This window comes from Schistocerca nitens, chromosome 7 (assembly GCF_023898315.1).
Source record: "Schistocerca nitens isolate TAMUIC-IGC-003100 chromosome 7, iqSchNite1.1, whole genome shotgun sequence".
NCBI classification, from domain to species: Eukaryota; Metazoa; Arthropoda; class Insecta; order Orthoptera; family Acrididae; genus Schistocerca; species Schistocerca nitens.
Genome location: NC_064620.1, coordinates 552101619 through 552124045, shown reverse-complemented (window position 1 = coordinate 552124045; position 22427 = coordinate 552101619). Strand labels below are relative to the sequence as shown.

The 22427-nt window shown below is 38.1% G+C and overlaps 1 protein-coding gene across 6 annotated transcripts in view; it reads left to right on the top strand.

Annotated features, from left to right (window-relative positions):
- LOC126194911 (synaptotagmin 1) overlaps positions 1–22427 on the top strand; it is a 1052777-nt gene that overhangs the window by 932289 nt on the left and 98061 nt on the right. For all 6 annotated transcript variants that reach the window (XM_049933275.1, XM_049933273.1, XM_049933272.1 and 3 more), the window contains 2 exons: positions 9659–9760; positions 21061–21255. In XM_049933275.1, coding sequence (XP_049789232.1) covers positions 9659–9760; positions 21061–21255 — 297 coding nt within the window. The remainder of the gene's footprint in view (positions 1–9658; positions 9761–21060; positions 21256–22427) is intronic.

Sequence of the window (22427 nt, the reverse complement as noted above, 5' to 3'; positions counted from 1 at the left end):
GTCTAAGTCTCTTCGGGTTTGCTGCTCGATCCTAAAATCAACTTGACTCAATATTTTGGCGATCCAACTTCCATCTTCATGGAGAATGGTGTTTTTACTGATGAGTCCTGCAGTGTTATACCATTTTAGGGAGTTGAAGGTTTTAATCCAGATAGAGTGATGCATATAATTTAGAGAAGACCAAAGAGATGTATATGTTGAAGACGAGTAAGAGCAGAAGTCAGTTGTGAGTGAATGTGTAGTGCAGTGAGTGGGTCAAGTCAATAGAGATAAATTTTATTTTACAAATTCAGAACTCACAAAGGACTTATAGACATTTCTGGGTCAGCACAATACAACACTAATACAGAGATTCCCAGAAACAGTACCACAAACTTTCGGCATTGAGGATGGGCAGAATGTTGACCAACAACCACAAAACTTTGCATCTCTACTTTTTTCAATATATGAGAAACAAAAGAGTATTGGATGTAAAATATGTGCATAAACCCTCACTGATATTTACAACTGTTAATTTCTGGTTGTAGTGGGTGTTTATTAAAAATAATGTCCTCAGATGTTGAGAAAAAGTAGTCTTTTAAAACTAAGTTCCTTCCACAACTTGTGTATAGATGTTTGTGGCCTACTTACTGAGGTACCTATTTGTGACATTTGTGTGAATCTCAGTAGTTTCATTTCTCCTTTCAAATGACAAATACATGCTCTCCGCCTCCCCACACAAAAAATGAAAGAAAAAGCTTGCAACTTGTTTATCATATATACTTTACTCATAAATATATCAATATGCTTGTTTCATAGATTTCTCTTTTACATTTCATGCATTTTTAATGAGTTCAAGAACCTTATTTCATGATATCAAGTGCATTGTAACATATGTATTGTGGAACAAGTATTATCTTTCAATTTTTGTTGCAGTCAAAGTTATCAGTGATGTTTCACAACCATTTAATTTCTATTTTACACTTTCCTACTCATTTGTTAATGTTTGACGTATTTGCAATGCCATCCTTCACTATATGGAGGGTCCTGGTTTGTATAGTGACAATTGATTGGCATTTTTAAGTATTATCTTAAGGTAGACACCATGAACTCTTTTTAAATTTTTAATTTGTTTTCAAGTGATTGTATATTCTGCAGTTGGAATCTCTCAAATCTTTTCTGTCACCACACAGTCACAGGTATACATACTTATATCTATATTGTTCATAAGGTAACAATACTTACATATTCTAGTATTTCACACAACATTATAGTTATTCCTCCACTAAACATATTTTACAAACAACACAGTGACAAATAAAATCAGTTACATCAGTCCCCCAAAGAACAAAGGTATATTACTGAAGCCTCTTTCCAAGAGAGGCTTCTATAATGTACTTAGAGCTTCTGTTTCTAACAAAAAATTTTAGCTTTCATTTTTTGTTTCATTTTTTCTTGTGTGGCAAAAGAAAAAAAGAAAATAAGATCAAAAGACTACAGAAATCACATGCTGCAAAATTGAAAGTAGTTTTCTCTATGAGATGTGTAGCATATAAGTAAAAAAAGACAGCATTTTACATATAGCAACTGATCAACAACTTGCATGTAGCTGCATTTCATGAAGCTGGATAATCTTTAAAACCATTCTCCATTCTTCATAGGAGATAGTTCTTGATTGGCTTAAGTTTTTGTTTATCTCCAGTATTAGATCTGTTAAATATGATATGTTAGCATGGTTCCAGTACTCTCAAAAGACATGTTGCACTGTTCCATGACCAGAAAGAATGATTTCATAGTTTGTAGAATATTATCATTGTGCCATTACTGTTTCTGTCATCATGACAGATTCTTGGTTTTTAATATGAGCTGGACTTTAATCACATAAGCACTGCCAGGATCCGAAAAAATGCATTTAGTCAGAAGGCTTCAAATCAGGCATGATTTACTTATTGCACGGCTTGTACTAGCAACTATTATGAGATCATGTGTTCAATAGAATGATACTTACCCAAAGAGATCTGTTGTTACTTGCTAATGTTACAAATTTTCTTGCCAACACAGCTTATGGGTACCAAACACTGCATGACATTTAAATTCTTTTTAATATTCCATGCTCAGTATCAGTTTTCCTTTCTCTTTTTAATGTTAATTTGTTTATTACAACTTCATTACTCAGTTAAGAAAGTATGGTCAAACTTCAAAAAGCCTATGATTAAAATTTCATTGTATTTGACAACCTACCTTACAGAATGATCATTCTCCAAGTAAAAAGTACCAGAGGCTACAGTTATAATCCCATCATTTTCTTTCCTGTTTCAAGTTTCATAATAATTTATTATAACTACTTACCAAATATGTAACACAATGGGCATTATGACTTCCATTATGTAATAGAAAACATTTCTGCATTCGCCTTGCTTTGGATAGATGGTAGAGAGAAGAGACAAAACATGATTCTGACCAATGAAAGTTAAAGAAATGCAGCACCAGTACAAAAAGACAGAAGTTAAAGCAGGATAGAAAAATAAAATTTGGGAAGTTGTCATGTAACCATCCTCATTGTAAAAGAAGTAGAGAGCTTACAATAAGCATTCTCTTTGGTATAAACATTGACAGTATTTTAAAAGTTCTTATAACTGTGTTTCTAAGATAGCTATACTACGTGAAGAAGAATGTGTACAACAGCCCGGAAATAGGTGGTGGTCTGATGGGCCTTAGGCAGAAATTTATTTTGGAATCAAAGAAGAAGAATGAAATAATGTTTTCTAACTATAATGAGCAGCTGTAGTAATGAATTTATTCAGTTTCAGAAATTTTTCATTAAATTAGTTACATTTTCATTTAAAATTTACAACAGTATATTGAAATGACAAGCCTGTCATCTTTGTGCTGACAGAGGAACTAGAATTTGAATGGCTATAATATAGTAAAAGTCTACAACAATTATCAAATTGTGCAGTTAACTGTGCTAAATATTCAAGAGTCATGCAAAATGGTATATCAGGATATATATGTAAAAAGAGCATGTTGTTGAAAAATATTGATAAAAGAGTCATTAAATAAAAGAAACAGTTTCTATCATTTATATATGAGGTGTCTTTAAAAATGTTTGTTGTTATTAATTACATACAGTTCTAATTAGCCAAAATTAGATATACTGATGGGATGATTATGTTTTGTCAATGACAAGGTCATTAGAGGTAGAGCACTCAGATCCACGGAAATCATAAATATGGATGGCCAAGTTCAAGGCTACCTTTGGAGGAATGTTTGAAATGAAAACTGGAGCATTCTGTTTTTAATCCAATTAAATACTCTAATTTCTAGCTTGATGTTGGTAAAAATTACATTCACTTACAACCTCACAACTTTCATTCTTATCTTCATATTTGAAGTTTAAGGTATGAGATGAGCATATCATAGCAATATTATAAGAAAACTGAGAATAGAGACTGAGAATACAGAAGGAAATACTCTTCCTTATGCCTGCCTTTAGTGTCCTTTTAAGAGAATAAAGACCATACAATATAATAAAATTTTCATATCTTGATTATACATGGTGTACAACTTTCCTTTGCCATTTTTCCCCAACATTTGAGGCTTTAATGAAACAAATTGGTTACACATGTATCATTCAAAGTATTTTCCATTGTTGGCCACTACTTTTTCCCATCTTTCGGGCAGTGTATGAATCTGGTGTCAAAAAAATTGTTCATCTTTTGAAGTGATCCACGAATCAATCCAGTTTGTGACTTCTTCATGAGATTGCAATTGTTGGTCAGCCAGGCCGTACTCCATTGATCTAAACAGGTGACAGTCAGAGGGAGCAATGTCTGGAGAATATGGCGGGTGGGGTAGGACTTCCCATTTCAAAGTTTCCAAGTATGTTTTGACCTCATTTGGAATGTGGGGTTAAGCATTGTCGTGCTGCAAAATCGCTTTATCGTGCCTCTCACTGTATTGCGGCCGTTTGTCTTTTAATGCTCTGCTCAAACACATTAATTGTGTTCAATAATGAACACCTGTGATTGTTTCACTTGGTTTTAACACCTCATAGTACACGACACCGAGCTGGTCCCACCACTGGAGCCATGAATATTCGGTGTGGCCATCAACGTGGAAGCATGAGCAGGATATCCCAATGATTTTTTGCATTTAGGGTAATCGTAATGAACCCATTTTTCGTCCCCGGTCACAATGTGATGCAGAATTCCCTTCCATTTTTGCCTGTGAAGCAACTGTTCACAAACACACAAACGCCGTTCAATGTCTCTTGGTTTCAGCTCACACCGGACCCAAGTTCCTTCTTTCTGAACTATGCCCATAGCCTTGAGACGTTTCGAAATGGCTTGCTGTGTCACTCCCACTAATCGTGCCAATTCTTTTTAAGTTTGACGTGAGTCTTCACTCAGCAATGTCTCCAATTCTGCATCTTCGAAAACTTTCTCTCTTCCACCACTGTGCCTGTCAATGACATTAAAATCACCATTCATGAAGGGTTGAAACTACTAACGACATGTTCTTTCACTAATAGTGTCCTTACCATACCTACTTGAGACCATTCGATGAAACTCAGCCGCTGTTTTCTTCATATTGAAACAAAACAGTAACACCTTCTGCAAATGATGAGAATTAGGACCATAAATTGATATTTTCAATCAAGAACAACTTTATGATACAAACACAAATCGACTTATGTTTGAATAAGGTTTCGATCTGTTTCTTTCGACTGCTACTTACCATTGTTGCCACCTATCGGCAAATGGCGGAAGCAAAGTTGTACACCTTGTATTTTTGTAACTAAACTGCAATTGATAGCAAATTATATTTTTATTCTACCACACTTGTAAAAGTAACATTGTCATCTGAAACAAGAAAAAGTTTCAAATCTAAGGGTTTGGCTGTCTGAGTTCTAATCTCAATCAGTTAAGATGGTCAACTAAGGTATTATGTCATTAAAGCAAGTTCCTTTATTCCTGAAAAGATGTGTTTATATCTTCTCCAAATAATGAGTAAGTGAAACTTGTGCATCATCTTAGCAATGGTTCCAAAGTATGTTTAATTGGGAAGGTGGTACAGAACTGCTTTGCAAGATAAGCAATGTCAGTTTCATCATTTTTGAGAATAGAAAGAAATTATGTAGGTTCATGTTTTCTTAAATATTTCAAGCTCTGGTTACTCAAATGCTATTATTATCAGTTTTTATTTATTACCAAGTCATCAGCAGATAATCTTATTAAAAAGAAAGAAAAAGATGTGTGATAAAATACTTCACACAATTAAAAATGTACACAATATAAATTGATTATGAGACAAAGCCTTGTGAAAGTGAAAACATGTAAAAAATTACTCAGTTTGTAATGTGGATAAGCTAGGTCTACACTGGAAGCAAAATAGATGATGCCTTCCTGCAGACATGATCTGCAAGCAGTAAACTAGTAGCTGGCAGTCGCAAGTGTAAACTAAGTAGTCAGATTGAAATAATGACTAAATCAAACTACCATTAGACAAATATCAGACAGCCTGTATGCGATCTGATTTGGGGAATACTTGTAAGTATAGTGACAGGGGTGTCATCAATATATGTTTGTTTTATAGTCATCCTGTGAGGAAGCATACTGTAGTAGTGGAACAGGATTCTACATATGCTCAATTTTGACCTTTTCTCCTGATTTTGAAATGTTTAGTAAATCAAACCCAAACATAACAGCCTTCAGTTACTTTTCTTCTTCAAGTGTGTTATTGAAGATATATCCACTTGATGCATAGGAAATTTTGCAGTACATCACTGATTTGCCCACATTTCTTGCTCACTTCATTAATGCTGGCTCTCCTTAAACTGCGAGGCTCCACTTTGTATCCTAATCAAATTTTTTGCAGTCATGTTTCACTGCCATAAATTTTGACTTGCCAAAATAAAATCTATGAGCTTCTGTTAGCAGAATTGCAAACACTGAGCCTGTTGTTCTTGGGTTAAACAGTGTGGTATCAGTCATTGGCAAATGTCTGTTACCTGAACTTCCTCCCTTTCCACCCCTTCCCCCCCCCCCCCCCCCGATCTTCAATGGTTGGCAATTTTATCTCATTAGATTGCTGATTGTTTGAATGTGCATCCTTCTTGTTTACTCTATAAACATGAAGTTCATTTTCTTTTATAACTACTGCTTGGCATCCTGACACACTTGTCATCCTCATCTGCATCTTTGTTCTATGAGGCGCATTCAATAAGTAATGCAACACATATTTTTCTGAAAGCAGGTTGGTTTTATTCAGGATTCCAATGTGCCATATTATTACCCACTTTTTTGTCTAAAAAGATTCACACATTTCCATTTATTATGGAATGCTTTTCTTAACACAGACACAGAGACAAGTGACATATGGTGCCATAATTTCTGTCTGGCATTATAAAGATGTTGGATGGTCAGGAACGTGTACAGTTTTGGAGGAAACAAACCATTTGCAAACCCATCATAGTAAGTAATATATAAATACATTGTCAGATTATATTAAATGAGGAGACAAAGAGTAGTTGCTCAAATATTTGCTGAAGAGGTTATTTCATTTCTTTAGTCCTGAAAACTTGATTTCCTGGAAACAAAGTGAAATGGAGAAGAAAATTGATCAAGTTTAAACAAGTAGCAAAATAATAAACAAGTAAAACCCATTTTGTAATTTCGTGTTATGTAACTGGATTTGTTACATTACCAGCAGTCTTCAGCACACCATGCATGCCCATACACACATGCACAAACACACGTGCAAAGTGTTTCATTAAGAGTTTTGAGTGATTGTGATTTGGCAGGATTGTTATTGTTGTTGTTGTTGTTATCTTCAGTCCTGAGAGTTGTTTGATGCAGCTCTCCTTGCTACTCAATCCTGTGCAAGCTTCATCATCTCCCAGTACCTACTGCAACATACATCTTTCTGCATCTGCTTAGGGTATTCATCTCTTGGTCTCCCTCTACGATTTTTACCCTCCACACTGCCCTCCAACACTAAAATAGGTGATCCCCTGATGCCTCAGAATATGTCCTACCAACTGATCCCTTCTTCTAGTCAAGGATAATAGAGCAGAGTATTAGGTTATTATCTTTGTCACTCGGCCAGTGTGTAACCTATGACCCCAGCCAGTAAATCTTAGGAAAAGAGGTAAACAATAACACAGGAGTATAAATGCACAATTTTTCAATTATACAATTTAGTAAAGCCTTCTCAGGTAGCTTCTAAAATCGTGTCATAAAATAAATTACAGAAATGTATATGGGAATGCAGGATTTCTTGGTGAATTTCATTGCTGAAATCTTCTTGGGATATCAGTCAACTGACAGTGTCATCTTGTAGCAATGTTTCATGAGTTTCTTATTCATAACCTTCATGCAAAGTAATAATAGACTATGTCCCTAACATAGACGGTAGTTGTCAGCTGAATATGGTGTGGTAGCCACTCGTCACAAGGTGGATGGCCAGTAGAATGTCTTTGTAAGGATATCAACAACATAAATTAGGATGGATTAGTATTCATCTCATAGAGGAGGCACTAAGTGGCAGACAGGCACATTAAGAGTAAACTATTGTATATTACAAGGGTACGTGTTTTCAGCAACATGGCACTCAGTAGTTACTACTTGAAAATGACAAAAAGGCTTGCGGTTCTTGGACCGTTACTATTAACAAAAAGACAAAAAGGCTTTTAGTGCTTGAACCCTACACTTCACAATTAACATCTACTTTATCAAAGGAAGACCTGGGAGGCAACTCATACCATAAATGTGATGATGTGCTAACACTATCAGCTTTTTGTATCATCATGGCACCTACTGTGTTATAAGCAAAAATAAGGAGTCGGAAACAGAAATTCCATACAAAACCATGGTAAAAAACATATTTATACTATAGCCATCATCTCAATGCCTTTCATACAACATAAATTATTCAGGTTCTTCTTCCCAGCACTTTTTTTTTTTTTTTTTTTTTTTTTTTTTTGTTACATCTCACTCTTAATTTCCCTCTCATTGTATCCTGGTGTGTGTCAGTGGAGTTGCAGGTCATGTATGGCTGTCTTGGATAATCCATCAATAGTCATAATTCTACCAGCTTCTTACTGTTTATTCCTTTTGAAAGCCATCATTCACTTTAACTTTCATTCAAAGTTACCAGCCTGTTGTTACTTTATAATTAGAAGAGTTGAGTTTATTTTGTAGTATTTCATTTTGGCACATTTGATTGTTTATAAAATATAACAGCAGTCATACAAGCAATACACGTAACTTGTTACACACATCCATCCCCATTCATTTTCAGCATAATAATGTCTTTTACATCCTGCATTTTCAATAACTTCACTAGCTTCTCAGATTTTTTTTTCCTTTTGCTTCTTTTATCTTTGAAAGAAAATCAGCTTATTGTTTCAGTGGTATTTTAGTAAATTCTTATTTATGATGCTGGCCACTTACAGTTATAACTGTTAACAGATATGGTCAGTTGTACTTACATTTGTCAATGTGTAAAACTTGAAACTATTGTACTTTTAAAATGGATTACTGAATTTGTACACCATAGTGTACACGTCAATGTGTCAGGAATGTGTATAAACTTACAGTTAATAGATCCACATACATCTCACTAGAATGGCTCCGTATATACCAATAACTAAATAACAAACAAGGAAATGTTTCAAAATACGTTAAAATAATAATACTACAATAATGTAAATTCCAGGATAAAAATACTAAACAAAAATAAGAAAAGTAACTATGTATCTGAAGCTGACAGAACCATAGCACACAGATACACGTAACATCTCTGTGATGTTAATTGTTTCTCTATGTCATACATCGATCAGCTTGAGCTGACTGCTTGCCTTTCCATATATTTGTTTGTTAAAATAATAGTAGGAATGTATATCATGAAAAATGTAGAAACTTTTAGTTAAAAATATGTGTACAGTCTCACCATGGATAATTGATTACTTGGAGAGTGATCTGCAGTAAAACAAAATTAAAAGCAATAAATGAAAGGAATGAAAGAGAAGGAAGTACAAGGAAAGTAGAAGTTGCTTTGGATACAAAGCATCCTTTGCACTTTGAGATTTAGAGTGGCAAATGAAATGGAAATTTATGTTAGATACAAGAAAAAAACATAGCATAGCACATTAATATTTAAGTCATGACATTAGGTAGATCGTAGCTTAGAGAGTGTATATCTGTGGTCTGAGGATGTATTGACAATATTTTGTATGCCTTTAACATTGTGTGTACAATGTTTTTATGAGTACATACTTGTCAGTTATATGTCACATACTGAAACTGTTTTCACATTTGGTAAGTGATTAATGACCTCGCTTGTGCTTCAGGTAATATCAAGAGATTCCACTTGTACATTCTTAACATCTTGTGAACAAGTAATGAGGAATGTTAAACACATATTACAATTTGTTGTTAAATTCTGTACTAAAATTTGAAACTATCTTAGTGTAGTTTACAGTAAACTTTGAAATAACTTAATGTTTCAATACCTAATATACAAATCAGTCAAAAATGTAAGAAAATTACAATTTTTACTCCATCTGATTTTAAAATAAACCCACAGACCACAGAAACTCAACGACTTTTTTAGGAACTTGATTAAAGGTTATAATATCTGACTTACATATAAAACAACTTATGTATGATTGTAGGTTCAACCAGATCTGGAGGAACTTACCGAAAATGCTGAAGAGGGGGGAGATGAAGCTGAAAGTAAACAAAGTGAAGTTAAACTTGGACGTCTTCAATATAAGGTAAATTGGTCCTGTTCCTTTTAGGACGTGTTCATTTATTCTCATACTATGCTTATATGCATGTGTATATCTACATATGTCCTTTGAAAACTGCCCTACACTGCATTGTGGAGGACACAAGGTGTATAAATTTGTTTTGCCTCCTTCATGCCACATTTACAAGTTGTATTTAACAAAAAACATTGTCAGCAAGCACCTGTATTCACCTAAACAATTAATTTTCCTTCTGTGGTCATTACAACAGATATAAGTTGTGGAAGTAATTTTTCTTGACTGCTATTGAAATGCAGCTATTTCTAGAGTAAGCCTTTCTGTGATGCTCTCTTGTTGACTAGAAAACCTATGATGATTGTGTTTAGTCATTCATTTAATCTCCTCTGTTTGTATACAACTTGGTAATTGTCAGATCACTTAATAATATTCAAAGGTTTTGTAAGCAACCTCCTCAATTAGTGAACTACACTGCCTTAGGACTTTCCCTAAAAGAAGCCCAGTCTGGTATCTGCGTCCTTATGGCTACATTTCATGATCATTCAACTTGAAATAACTGTGAGTATATATTTCAAGGTACTGGACTGATGTGACTGAGTTTAGTGTCTGATCACTGATCGTGCAACAGAAAGATATTTTTTTCTTTTTGTCTATTTATAGTCTCTCTCCAAATATAGGAAGGAAAGTTCTACAAAATAAATATTTAGGAGTAAAGGAGACCTCTAACTGAATAATGGAAGCATCAAGTAACCGACAGGCATGCACACACACACACACACACACACACACACACACACACACACACACACACACACACTCCTCTGTCCTTTGGGGTGGGTTGCTAGTGGCTCAAAGGGAGACAGCAGGTTTATTGGATAGGAATGCAGGAGGGAGGGGTGATCGGTGCATTTCTTAGTCATGTGTTGCATAGGTACTGGAGCCAGTGGACTGCAGTGCATGATGAAGGTGATGGAAATGTGGATTTTGGAGGGAGTGACAGGTCAGAGGAAGGGGAAACTGTTTGGTGGAGGTGTGGGTGCAGTGAGTTAATGGAGATTGAGGCTAGGAGGATTGCAGGAGCGAAGGATATGTTGTGAGGATAACTCGCATCTGTATAGTTTAGAAAAGCTAGTGATGAAGGGAAGGATCCAGTGGCCATTCATCAGTGTCAACTGGTAAGTTGTCATAGTGACATAAAAAATTGTGCAGTCATTGCATTGGAGTTGGTATGTGACATGGCTGCTTTCATGGGTGGTTCTGCCTCTTATGGGTAAGATAAGCCTGTGACAAGACTGGAGTAGGAATTGCTGGATGGGTGAATTGGGCAGGTCTTGCACCTGCGACTTGACAGTGATATGTGGGAGTGGCATAAGGATGGACCAGGATGTTGTATATGATGGTTGTGTGATGGAATGTCACTTTAGGAAGAATGAGAAGTATTTTGGGTAGAATGTATCTCATTTCTGGACATAATGACAGATAATCAAAGCCCTGGCTAAGCATATGGTTCAGTTAAAATTGAACAATGGAAAGTCCAAGACGGAATGTAACAATATTATGAAAAAGAAAGTTGCCACTTTCCTTTTTATCATATGGCTCAGTTTGTTTCTTGGCGGTGTTGGGAGGATTAGGGATGTGTGAGGATATGGCACAGGAAATCTGTTTGCAGACTGTGTTTGGGGGTAATGCCTGTCCGCAAAGGCCTTCATGAGACCTTCAGCTCACTGGGCAAGAGAGTTCTCATCACTGTTTATGCACTGCCCATGGATGGCCAAGTTGTATGGAAGTAATTTTTTTGGTGTAAAGTGATATTCCACCACCCACTCAACGTACACAACATCCTAGTCCATTCTTATGCCACTCCCACTTGTCACATGGATCTTATCCCTATGAAGACGCAGGCACAAGACCTGTCCGATCCACCCAGTCAGCACTTCCCACTCCAGTCTGATCACAGGGTTATCCTACTCCATCAGAGGCAGAACCACCTGCAAAAGCAACCATGTCATGTACCAACTCCGCTGCAATCACTGCACAGATTTTCCTGCTGGTATGGCAATCAGCTATCCATCAGACTGTGATCAAGAACAAAGTGACCACCTCAGTGGCATAAGAGGCAGCTGAACACAACACACTTAATTTCAGTTGCCATTTCACAACCAGGCCTTCTGGATCCATGGGAGCTATGCTTGCAACACTTCCTTACTCATTTAGCCCTTCTCCTCTTCATTTCCATTAATCCACTGTCCCCATACCCTCCACCCAATAGTTTTCCTTCCTCTGTCCTGTCACCCCCTCCCAGTCCATGTCACCTGTATTGTGTGCCACACCCCATTGGCTACATTACCTATGCATCACCCACCTAACCCATGCACCTGCCAACCCTCCCTGCTGCCTCCCTTCGAGCCACTAGCTACCCACCCCCAACCCCTCTTCCTGCCTCCTGTCTTTCTCTCCCTCTGGCCACCCTACCCAGCTTAACCCATACCCCACTGTAGACTGTCTGAAACACAGTCCTTGCATTAGGTGTCCACCTGGCGCAATATGTAGGGACACAGGTGTGTGTGTGTGTGTGTGTGTGTGTGTGTGTGTGTGTGTGGTGCACTCTACCTTGACAAAGGATTTAATTTAAAAGCTAGCATGTTTCTTCTTCTTTTGTGTGGGCCTGTCAATGATTCAGTGCTTCTCGTATTTCTGAGTGGTCTCTTTTACTCCTAAATATATTCTCCTTCCCTCCCTTTCTCCATCTCTGTCTCTGTCTCTCTCTCTCTCTCTCTCTCTCTCTCTCTCTCTCTCTCTCTCAGAGTAAGGTACAAAGCTGAAAAGAAAATGAAGGAATAGCAACACAGATTCATAGTGTGGAGGTCAACAGACATACTTGTTGTAAGGCAGTTCACATGCAAAACAGACTTAGAGAGTGACTGGAAACTGTTCCAGATGATATCCGTTAGATTACATTCTTATAGCTGAGAGACAGCTGTGACTCTTTGCACCAACCGTTCACCATCTTCAAGTTTCCCTGCATTTTATAAAAATTTTCTAACAACAGGAGCTCACTGTATGTAGCTGAAGAAATACATTATCTAATACGTTATGTGCATTGTCAAGAACAGCATTAGTCTTATTAATGTTCAGTTCCCTGGTTCTTACACAGGGTGTGTCAAATAGGACTTTACAACTTTGAAATGAGATAGAAGTCTGTCACCATAACTTATAGAATCAGCAGATGTGTCATTGTGTAGTAAATAACATCAGATTTCATACAAAATTGTCAAGTGCCATTTTAGTTCAGTGTGACTACCATTTGTGACGTGGCATACATCCCGCCGGTAATCAATTTCCTCCCACACTCGTTGCACCAAATCGTGCATAAGCTGTGCAACAGTAATGCAGATTTGATTTTTCAGGTAGGGATGGACATATTAACTGTCTTTAATGAAACCCCGGGGTTAGAAATTCAGTGGTGTCAAGTCTGGGGAGTGAGGTGGCCTTCACAGTCAGTCCACTGACGTGGGAAGCAATTATTGAAGAAACCTCAAACTTCTGTGAGGAAATGAGGTGGTGCGCCATCTTGCTGGTGGTAAACCATCATCCCAGTCATCTTCATCAGTATGTCTAATTAAAAAGTTTTCAAGCATATCCTGATAGACAATACCAGTGACAGTTTTCTCCATGAGGAAGAAAGGGCCATACACTTTCAGTTTGCTAGAGGCGCAAAACACATTAACTTTGGGGCTGTCACAAACATGTTCAGGGTTGCATGTGGATTTTCACTGCCCTCTATTTTGCAGTTTTGGGTGTTCACCATGCCACTAATATGAAATTTTCGCTCATCGCAGAAGTTTATTGTGTTCAGGAATGTCTCATCTTCCTCTATCCAATGCAACATTTCTGCACAGAATTCCCCATGAGCAGTCTTAGCTGCATCACTAATGTGCTGTGCCATTGAGAATGTGTATGGTTGAAGTGTAAACGTTTATGCAGCACTTGCCGAACAGTCTTTTGTGGAATGACAGTCTCATAGATGCACATTATATTGATTTTTGAGGACTGCAGGCAAATCTGTCTCTAACCCATCCAACATAATCGTCATTGCATGGTGCCTGGTGATTTATGGGATCTGTTCAAAAAATTCCAGAACATTTGTAATTTTGCGCCAGTGGTGTTGGAGCAAAAAGCAGTTGGTATCCCTGCATATGCCTGTGTTTAATATGTGACTTCCCAAAGTTTCATTGTTGTATGTCTATTAGTTATTGTTCGCTGCTGTACTAAGTAGAACATTGTGCCACACAGTTTGTGAATTTCGAGATGGCAGAGTTAGAGGAGCAATGTGTCTGCATTAATTTTGGATGAAAGTCAAGAAAACCCTTACAGAGACACACGAAATGATGCAGGAAGCCTACGTTAATGAGGGCTTAAGCAGTACTCAGTGTTACAAATGGTTCACATGGTTTAACAATGGCCGAATAGAAGTTAAGGATGACCTCGTTCAGGATGCCCTACTACATCTACCGGAAATTCTAACGTCAGCAACATCAATGAAATTGTGCATGCCAGTCGAAGACTGGCACAGAATCTTGGTATACATCATGGTGCCACCTAGCTTGCCTCATGGCTCATGAGTCAAGACCAGAAAGACCTTCGCCTCACAATCTGTGAAGAGCTTTTGAATCGCACAAATGAGAATTATATGTTCGTGAGTAAGAATTAGATGTTCATAACTGGTGATGAGACATGGGGTACAGTTAAGATGTTGAGACTGAAGCTCAATCTTCACAATATGTTGAGAAAGGTTCTCCAACACAAAAAATAAAAAAAAAGCTTGTCAGGCCAGGTAAAATGTGAAAGTCATGCTGATAGTTTTCTTTGGCTTTGAAGGATTAGTTCATCATGAATTTGTGCCACACCAAACAGGTAATCAGTGGTACTATTGGGACGTGTTGCAACACCTGTGGGAAAATGTGAGAAGGAAACAACCTGAAATGTGGTAAGACAATTTATGGCTCTTGCACCATGATAATGCACCCACACATTCATCCCTGTTGGTGCATAAGTATTGCACTAAAAATGAAATCACTGTGCTGCCTCATCCTCCATACTCTTCAGACCTGGCCCCTGTGGACATTTTTATTTCCAAAGTTGAAAACCCCATTAAAAGGACAAAGATTCACAGTTATAAATGAGATAAAAGAAAATTCACAGATGGTGCTACATGCGATCCAGCAAGAGGTGTGCCAAGACTGTTTCTGTAAGTGGAAATAGCATTGTGAGTCACGCATCAATTGTGGAGGAGACTATTTCTAAGGAGACTATGTACAGTAAGTAAAACATAAGGATAGAAAAATTTTGTGGACATAGTTCCAGAATTTTTTGAACAGACCTCTTATCATGTTGCTGTGAACAATACGTCTCAAAAAAGTTCTTGTGCCCAGAGGAAATTGTAGGCCTGCTTGTGGGTTCCTTAGGGTGTTCAGTGTGTATTTTACACTTAACGGTTGATGCAGAGTTTGTTTCACAAAACCAAACACACAGCGAACACTCTCCACACCAGTGAAAGTGGCCATTTTAACTGTGCACTATGCTGGTATTTCTGGTGGCGGTTGGGGTTGGGTTATTTTGGGGGAAGAAACCAAACTGCGAGGTCATCGACCTCATCGGTTTTAGGGAAGGAAGTCAGCCATGCCCTTTCAAAGGAACCAACCTGGCATTTGCCTGGAGCGATTTAGGGAAATCACGTAAAACCTAAATCAGGATGGCCGGACGCGAGATCTGGTGGCGGAATAGGGTACTGATGCTTCTCATGAATCAAATTTGAGGTCGTTTGCTACACAGTGACACATCTACTGATTCTTCTGTAAGTTATCTGTGTAAATTCCTGCATTGTTCCAAAGTTGTGAACTCCTTTTTTCCTCACCCTGTAAGTGTCTGAAACATATAATGCACAAACTGTACAAATTAAAACAGAGATGCTTACAAGATAACTTGAGGTAACAAGGCACATTACAAAATAGTGGTGGAAACTTGGTCTTTAGCTCACACAGCTCACAGTTCACTGTTCGTGGGATAAATAAGAAAATTGAAATAGTGTGTAAAAGAAAGGAAAGGCAACCACTCACCTACAGCTGACTGATGTGTAGCATGCAGCTGGAAAATATTTTTACTAGCCCCAGAGTATATTGCTCTTTCTTTAGTGGGATGTTCACACACAACCACACAAACACCCAAATGCACACACCCATGGCTATGGCGAGACTGACTGTTGCTTATTGGTAGCGGTCACCTAGGGAGATGGAGGAAGAGAGGAGCTAGGGAAGGACACAGAAGGCAGGGGGGTTGTAATGGGATAATTTGAGGCAAGTTTGTCCATAGATGATGAAACGGCTGCACAACAAGACGAAAGAAGTTCAGAGCTCTGACAGCATAGAAGACGAAGGGGGTGAATGGAGAGGCACAAAGGAGAGGAAGGTGGAATTGAAAGGGAGACAGGAAGGGAAGAGAGAAAGGGAGATGGGTACAGAAGGGGAAGGAGAGACAAATGGGGGAGAAAGGAGTGAGAGTGAGAGTGAGAGAGAGAGAGAGAGAGAGAGAGAGAGAGAGAGAATGAATGCCTACATGGGTGGGAGGAGGGGGGAGGAAGAGTAGTGGGAGAAGGCAATACGTGATCTGGATGGAGAAGGAGTGGTGTGGACAGAGGAGAGAAGGAAATATGAAAAGTGAGGCATGGGAAACAGGTTAGTGGAGTTTTAGGCCATGGAGATTGTGATAGCGCAGAAAATGCAGATGAGACAATTCCCACCTTCATAGTTCAGAGAAATTAGTGCTGGAAGGGAGTATCCAAATGGCTTGCAGAGTGAAGAAGCTGTTGAAATCATTTGTGTTGTGGTGTGCTGCATGTTTGGCACCTCAATGGTCATGTTTGCTGTTTGCGAGATTTAGCAGTGGTCATTCATGCAAGTGGACAGTTAGTTACTTGTCATGCACATAGAATGCTCTGCAGTAACTGCACCAGTCAAAAGCCTGAATAACCTGAATAACCACCTTTTGCAGAATGGACCGCTGCTAGACGTGCAGGAAAAAAATCGGTCACGTTCTGGAAGGTATTGACAGGGATGTGGAGCCATTCCAACTCCAGTGCTGTGGCACACTGCTGTAGGTTTCTTGGTTGAGAATCCATGGCACGAACAGCCTGATCGATGTTGTCGCACAGGTTCTCGATTGGGCTTAAATCTGGGGAGTTTGGTGACCAGGGGAATGTGGTAAACTTGTGCTGGTACTCTTTGAACCACATGCATATACTGCAAGCTGTGTAACTTGTTGCTTTGTCCTGCAGGTATATTCCATCAGGCTGAGGAAAAACAAACTGCATGTAGGAGTGAACATTATCTGTAACGATATGTATGATACAATGTGCCTTCCAGAATGATGATATCACCAAAGGAATGCTACAAAAAATTTCATAGACCATAACACTCCCTCCTCCGGCCTGGAACTTTCTGAGCACTGTTGCAGTGTGTTTGCCATGTGTCTAATGGAATATAAAATGTGATTCATCTGGAAAGGCCACCTGTTGCCGTTCCGTGGAAGTCCAGTTGCGGTATTGGCTTGCAAATTGCAGCCTTTATTGGCTGATGAACAGAATCGTTGCATGAACCAGATGCCTTGCTGCAGTGGCCCATACGCAGCAACGTTCTCTGAGTGGTTGTCGAGGAGACACTCTTGGTTCACTTGGGTGGTATTGGCATGCAAATTCCAGACTTCATCCCTGATGAACAGCATGGGTGCCTGAACTTGGTGCCATGCTGTTACAGAGACCTTTACACAGCAACTTTCTCTGAATGATTGCTGAGAGACACTGTTGATAGCTTCTTGGTTCATTTAGGTGGTCCATTGCTCAACAGTTGCATGTCTGTTCAGCCATATACATCTCCGCAGCTGTCGTTTACCCTTGTCATCTATGGCCCACGGTGCACCACAGATGCCTTGGTGCTGGTCTTGGATAGTGCCATCTTGCCATGCATGGTGTACTTTAACCACAGCAGCACATGAACTGTTTTCAGACTTAGCTATTTCATAAAAGCTTTGGCTGTTGGCCCACAAACCAGTGATCATGCTCTTTTGGACGTCAGGTAAATCGCTCTGCTTCCGCATTACAACAGCGACTGTGCTGTTTACCACACCCCCAACACACTTTATATACTCTCCCTGCTAGTGCTTCCACCTGTCAATCTGTGAGTGGTTATTGCACATTGAAGTCAAACTCGGGTATCACATTAATGTGACTGGTCCTTGTATAACATGGCTGCTTTCACTGATGTTCCTGCCTTTTATAGGATAGGAAATGCCTGTGACTGGATGGCAGTAGGAGGTGGTGAGTGATGTATGGGACAGGTATTGCATCTGCATCAATCTCAAGGGAATGACCTAAGGGGTGAAGGACTGGAAGCAGGATTAGAATATGGATGGACAAGGATATTCCGTAGGTTGGGTGGTTCCCGGAACACAACTTTGGGTGATGTGGGTAGGGTGTCCCTCATCTCAGGACACAATGAGAGGTAGTTGAAGCACTGATGTAGAATGCGGTTTAGCATTTCAATCGCCAGGGTGATATTGGGTGATCAGAGGAGTGCTGGTCAGTGGCTGGTTAACAGAAGTACTGGTTTCAGAGGAGGATGTGGCACGGAAGATGTAGGAAGTTGGCTTGTTGAGTTGAGAAGGACAAGCTGAAGTAGATTTTGGGAGTAGATGTTGATGTTATGGAGGTAAGAGCAAAAGTTTTCCGTATCATGAGTCCAGATAAGGGGTTATATCTATTGACTGGAGAGGAAGGATTCCTCCAGATGGCCCATAAATAAGCTGACATAGGATAGTGTCTCGTGAGTACACATAGCAGTATCACAGATGAATGCCATGTTATTGGGGAACAAAGTAAATGGACTAGAAGAGACAACAAATTGTGGAGTATAATGGGAAAGAAAATATCCACAAGAAATTGCTAAACAAGCAAAATATGTTGACAAGTCATAAAGAAAGAATAATATTACAGGAGGCATCATCTGTGGATAAAGATCAAAAGTGTTTATATTGTTCTTTGATCTACTGACCAAACCATGCCGATGTTATGTTTGTTGCTTGTTTTACTTTTTGACAGTTCCTTGTTTACTTTCTTTCGTCATGATGTAGTTTTGTAACAATCTGAATAAAATCAGTTTATTTGATTACATGAGTATTATTGGATTATTACTACTTGTATTATGGAAGAATCCTATGAGATCATACAAAACAATGAGACATGTGATTGAAAACATGTGCTGGGAATCCAAACCAATTGTTCATGAAAATTGCAAATACTGCTATATATTATTTCAATGGTATCACACAGCATATATTGTATTAAGAATTCTAGGAAGTTCTGGATTTACTGCATGAAAGATTACTTCTAGAAATTGTGTATTTATTATACTAAATTTGAAGCATAATTCTGATCAACAGAAAACAGTTATGAGGATTTACAAATACTGATGTTCGAAGTGTGTTAACATAAATGTTTATTTATTATTAAACAAAAAACTGAAGTAAGTAAATCAACTGAAATATTGTAAACTACCATTACAAATGCCCATACAACTTACAGTATAAATTAAGAAAAAAAAGCTTGTGAATCTTAACATGAACGAAAGTATGTAAAACTAAAATAAGAACAAATAGCAACAGTCTAAATCACAGTTCCTTTAGTGTTGTTGTTGATGACTGGTTTTGGTTATCACAACCATCATAAGGCCAAAATTAATTTACTCAGACCACATGAGGAGCCAGTGTTCAGAACAGTTGTGTACTACCAAAAGGTAGCCATCACCAACTCAAATCAATTTTGGTAAGATGATGCTTATGAATAACTAAAACCAGCCAGCACCAATAAAATTAAAGGTATTGTGATTTAGATTGTTACTAATGCTCTACTAAAAAATGAAAGTCGCTGGAAATCAACATGTTGCCAATAAAACTGAAATACTTTTCAAATTGAATTACATAATAAAAGATAATCCATACTCTATTATGTCAATAAAGAATGAGTATAGCTCCTTTCCATGGCATCGTCATGCATTAGCTTCAGTCTGCTAGATGATTAAATTCTAAATGTTACATTTCTAGAGATAAAGACAGCACCACATGGTACAGTGCAGGGGCAGAATGTAGAAATCAAGATGGGTGTGTGTCTGTGGAAAGAAGGGGTGGGGTGGATGAGAGAGAGAATGACAGTAGTAGTTAGTAGTTCCTTCTCCATCAGTGGGGTTGGGGTATAATACACATATGGTTGCAGGATAGAGGAGACCATAAAAAATTACCTTTAGATGTGTAGAAGATACATAGTATAAGAGAGTGTCCAAGTAGGTCTTGGAAGATACATTCATAGGCATCCAAATAAAGTGAATTCATATTGAAGTAAAATGATGGTGAGAAAGCAGAGGGAGGTTAGAAATGAGCTAAGGAAGAGGTAGGCAGAAAGTAGGGACAAACGGAGGGCAAGGCCAAGCGATTTGTAGGATTGATGGTTTCCATCTATGCAACTATTGTAAAGCAGTCGTAAAGTTGACTGTGGTGAGTGGAGCTGTGCTCTCTGAAGCCTGATGGTCAAGTTTGTTTTTGACCAAATTTAAAAGTTGCGCTTTCGGTGGCTGGTCTTTACACTTGCATAAGAAACCATACGATGGCTGCAGAAACATTGATATACAAAACGGCTGGTATAACAGGTTGCCTCTAATAGAAAAAGGAATACTAGTGGCAGGATTTGAATAAACACACTGACAAGTCCTGAAACTAGCAATTTCACATAGATATGATTGATGTCGCAAGGACTTGGAGACAAGGTGTCATAAGGATGTATCAGTACATTTAGTAAGTTGGGTAGGCAGTACAATATCATTTTGGAAAGAACAGAAAGAATTTTGGTGAGAACATTCCTCATTTCTGAAGATGGTAAAATATAGTCAAAGCACTGGCAAAGGATATTGTTTGGCTGTAGCATTCCAAGGTAGTATTTTTTTAAAATATGCAGAGAATCACCAACACCTACATAATGTTAGGTATGTAGATTGTTTCCTCACACATGCAAGTTTAGATTCCTTCCAAAACCAAGTTGCCATTTTTAAATACTAAATTAAAGTTGCTGAATATTTAATACTGTGAAGTTTCTCCACAAATGTGTGTGTACAACAATTACCATTGCAGCATGCTAATTGATAATTCTTATTAAATAATAATCTTAGAAGTGTCTAAATCATAATAATAAAATAATAATTACCATTTTGCAGCTTGAGTATGACTTCAATTCAAATAGCTTGGCTGTAACTGTAATCCAGGCAGAGGATCTACCTGCACTTGACATGGGAGGAACATCAGATCCCTATGTGAAAGTCTATCTACTACCTGATAAAAAAAAGAAGTTTGAAACAAAAGTGCATCGGAAAACACTGAGTCCTGTCTTCAATGAAACATTCACATTTAAGGTTTGTCTCGTGATTGTACTTAGAGATAACTATTTTAGTATTGAATGACTTTCCAGTACACTTTAAGTGTCACCAGAGACAAAAATTTGAATGAAATAAACTATGCTGTTGTGCTATTGTCAGCATTGAGTATGGTAGTACTTGTCATTTACATTGCATGCATATCAGCTGGTGTATTCAAATCTTGGCAGTATCCACAACACTATATTTTCCTACTGGCAGCCTATGTCAGTGGATTGTAGCAGATGGAAGGAAACAGTAAATGTGTTACAAATAGACACCTTGCACAACTTATATTTATTCAGAAGTGCATTATGTGATAAGAATGAAAAGAAAGACATTTATTTTAGAGATTAGAAAGTTGAAGTGGGTGATCATAAAATTAACCAATTCCAAAACCTCTTTAAGGTAGCCAGCTTAAACTCCAATTTAAAAAGTGCATAGAAAGCTGGCTTTGACAGCCATTATTTTCACTGTACGGTAGGCGATTTTTGTTTCATGGGCATTAGGCCATGGTCCAAGGCATAATTATCTGCCGAATATTTTGTCTTCCAATACTGAAGACATCAGCAGAGGCTTTAAAGCTTTTAAAGCAGTTACAGTCTCAAACAAGCTCAGCATATTGAGCTCGTTTATGTGTATCCACACAGTGGTCAGTTCATTACGTCGTCAAACTGCTGACTAAGATCGGAGTGTCATGCTGAAGTGTTTTATTGAGATTGTAGTGGGGAAGATTTGTCAGTGTTTCTTTTATTTTGTGCTAAGGTCAAGAAATTGTCTGATTACAGTTCTATGCTGTTTAAGTTGTTTTCGTGCTCCTGTATTTCTATGCCCCCTCTGTACATCCTAAGAAAGTGTAGCCAGCAGGAATGTATAAAAACCCTTGTATTTGTGGTCTTGTGTACGTATGAACTACAAAAAGAAGCATTAACACATGCCTTAAGAACACAGGATCAATTGTCATGTGTGCAGTACAGATAAATCAGCAGTAGCAGAACATGCACTGGGACAGGGAACCACCAAATTCACTTCTCTGGTATTGTAGTTTTATCAAGATCTAATCATTACTATTCTAGGATTTACAGAGGGGCCATAGAAATTCAGGTAATGTATAACACAAAATGTTAAAGTATATGAACAGTTTTCTAGCATTTCGTATGTACAAATGACGG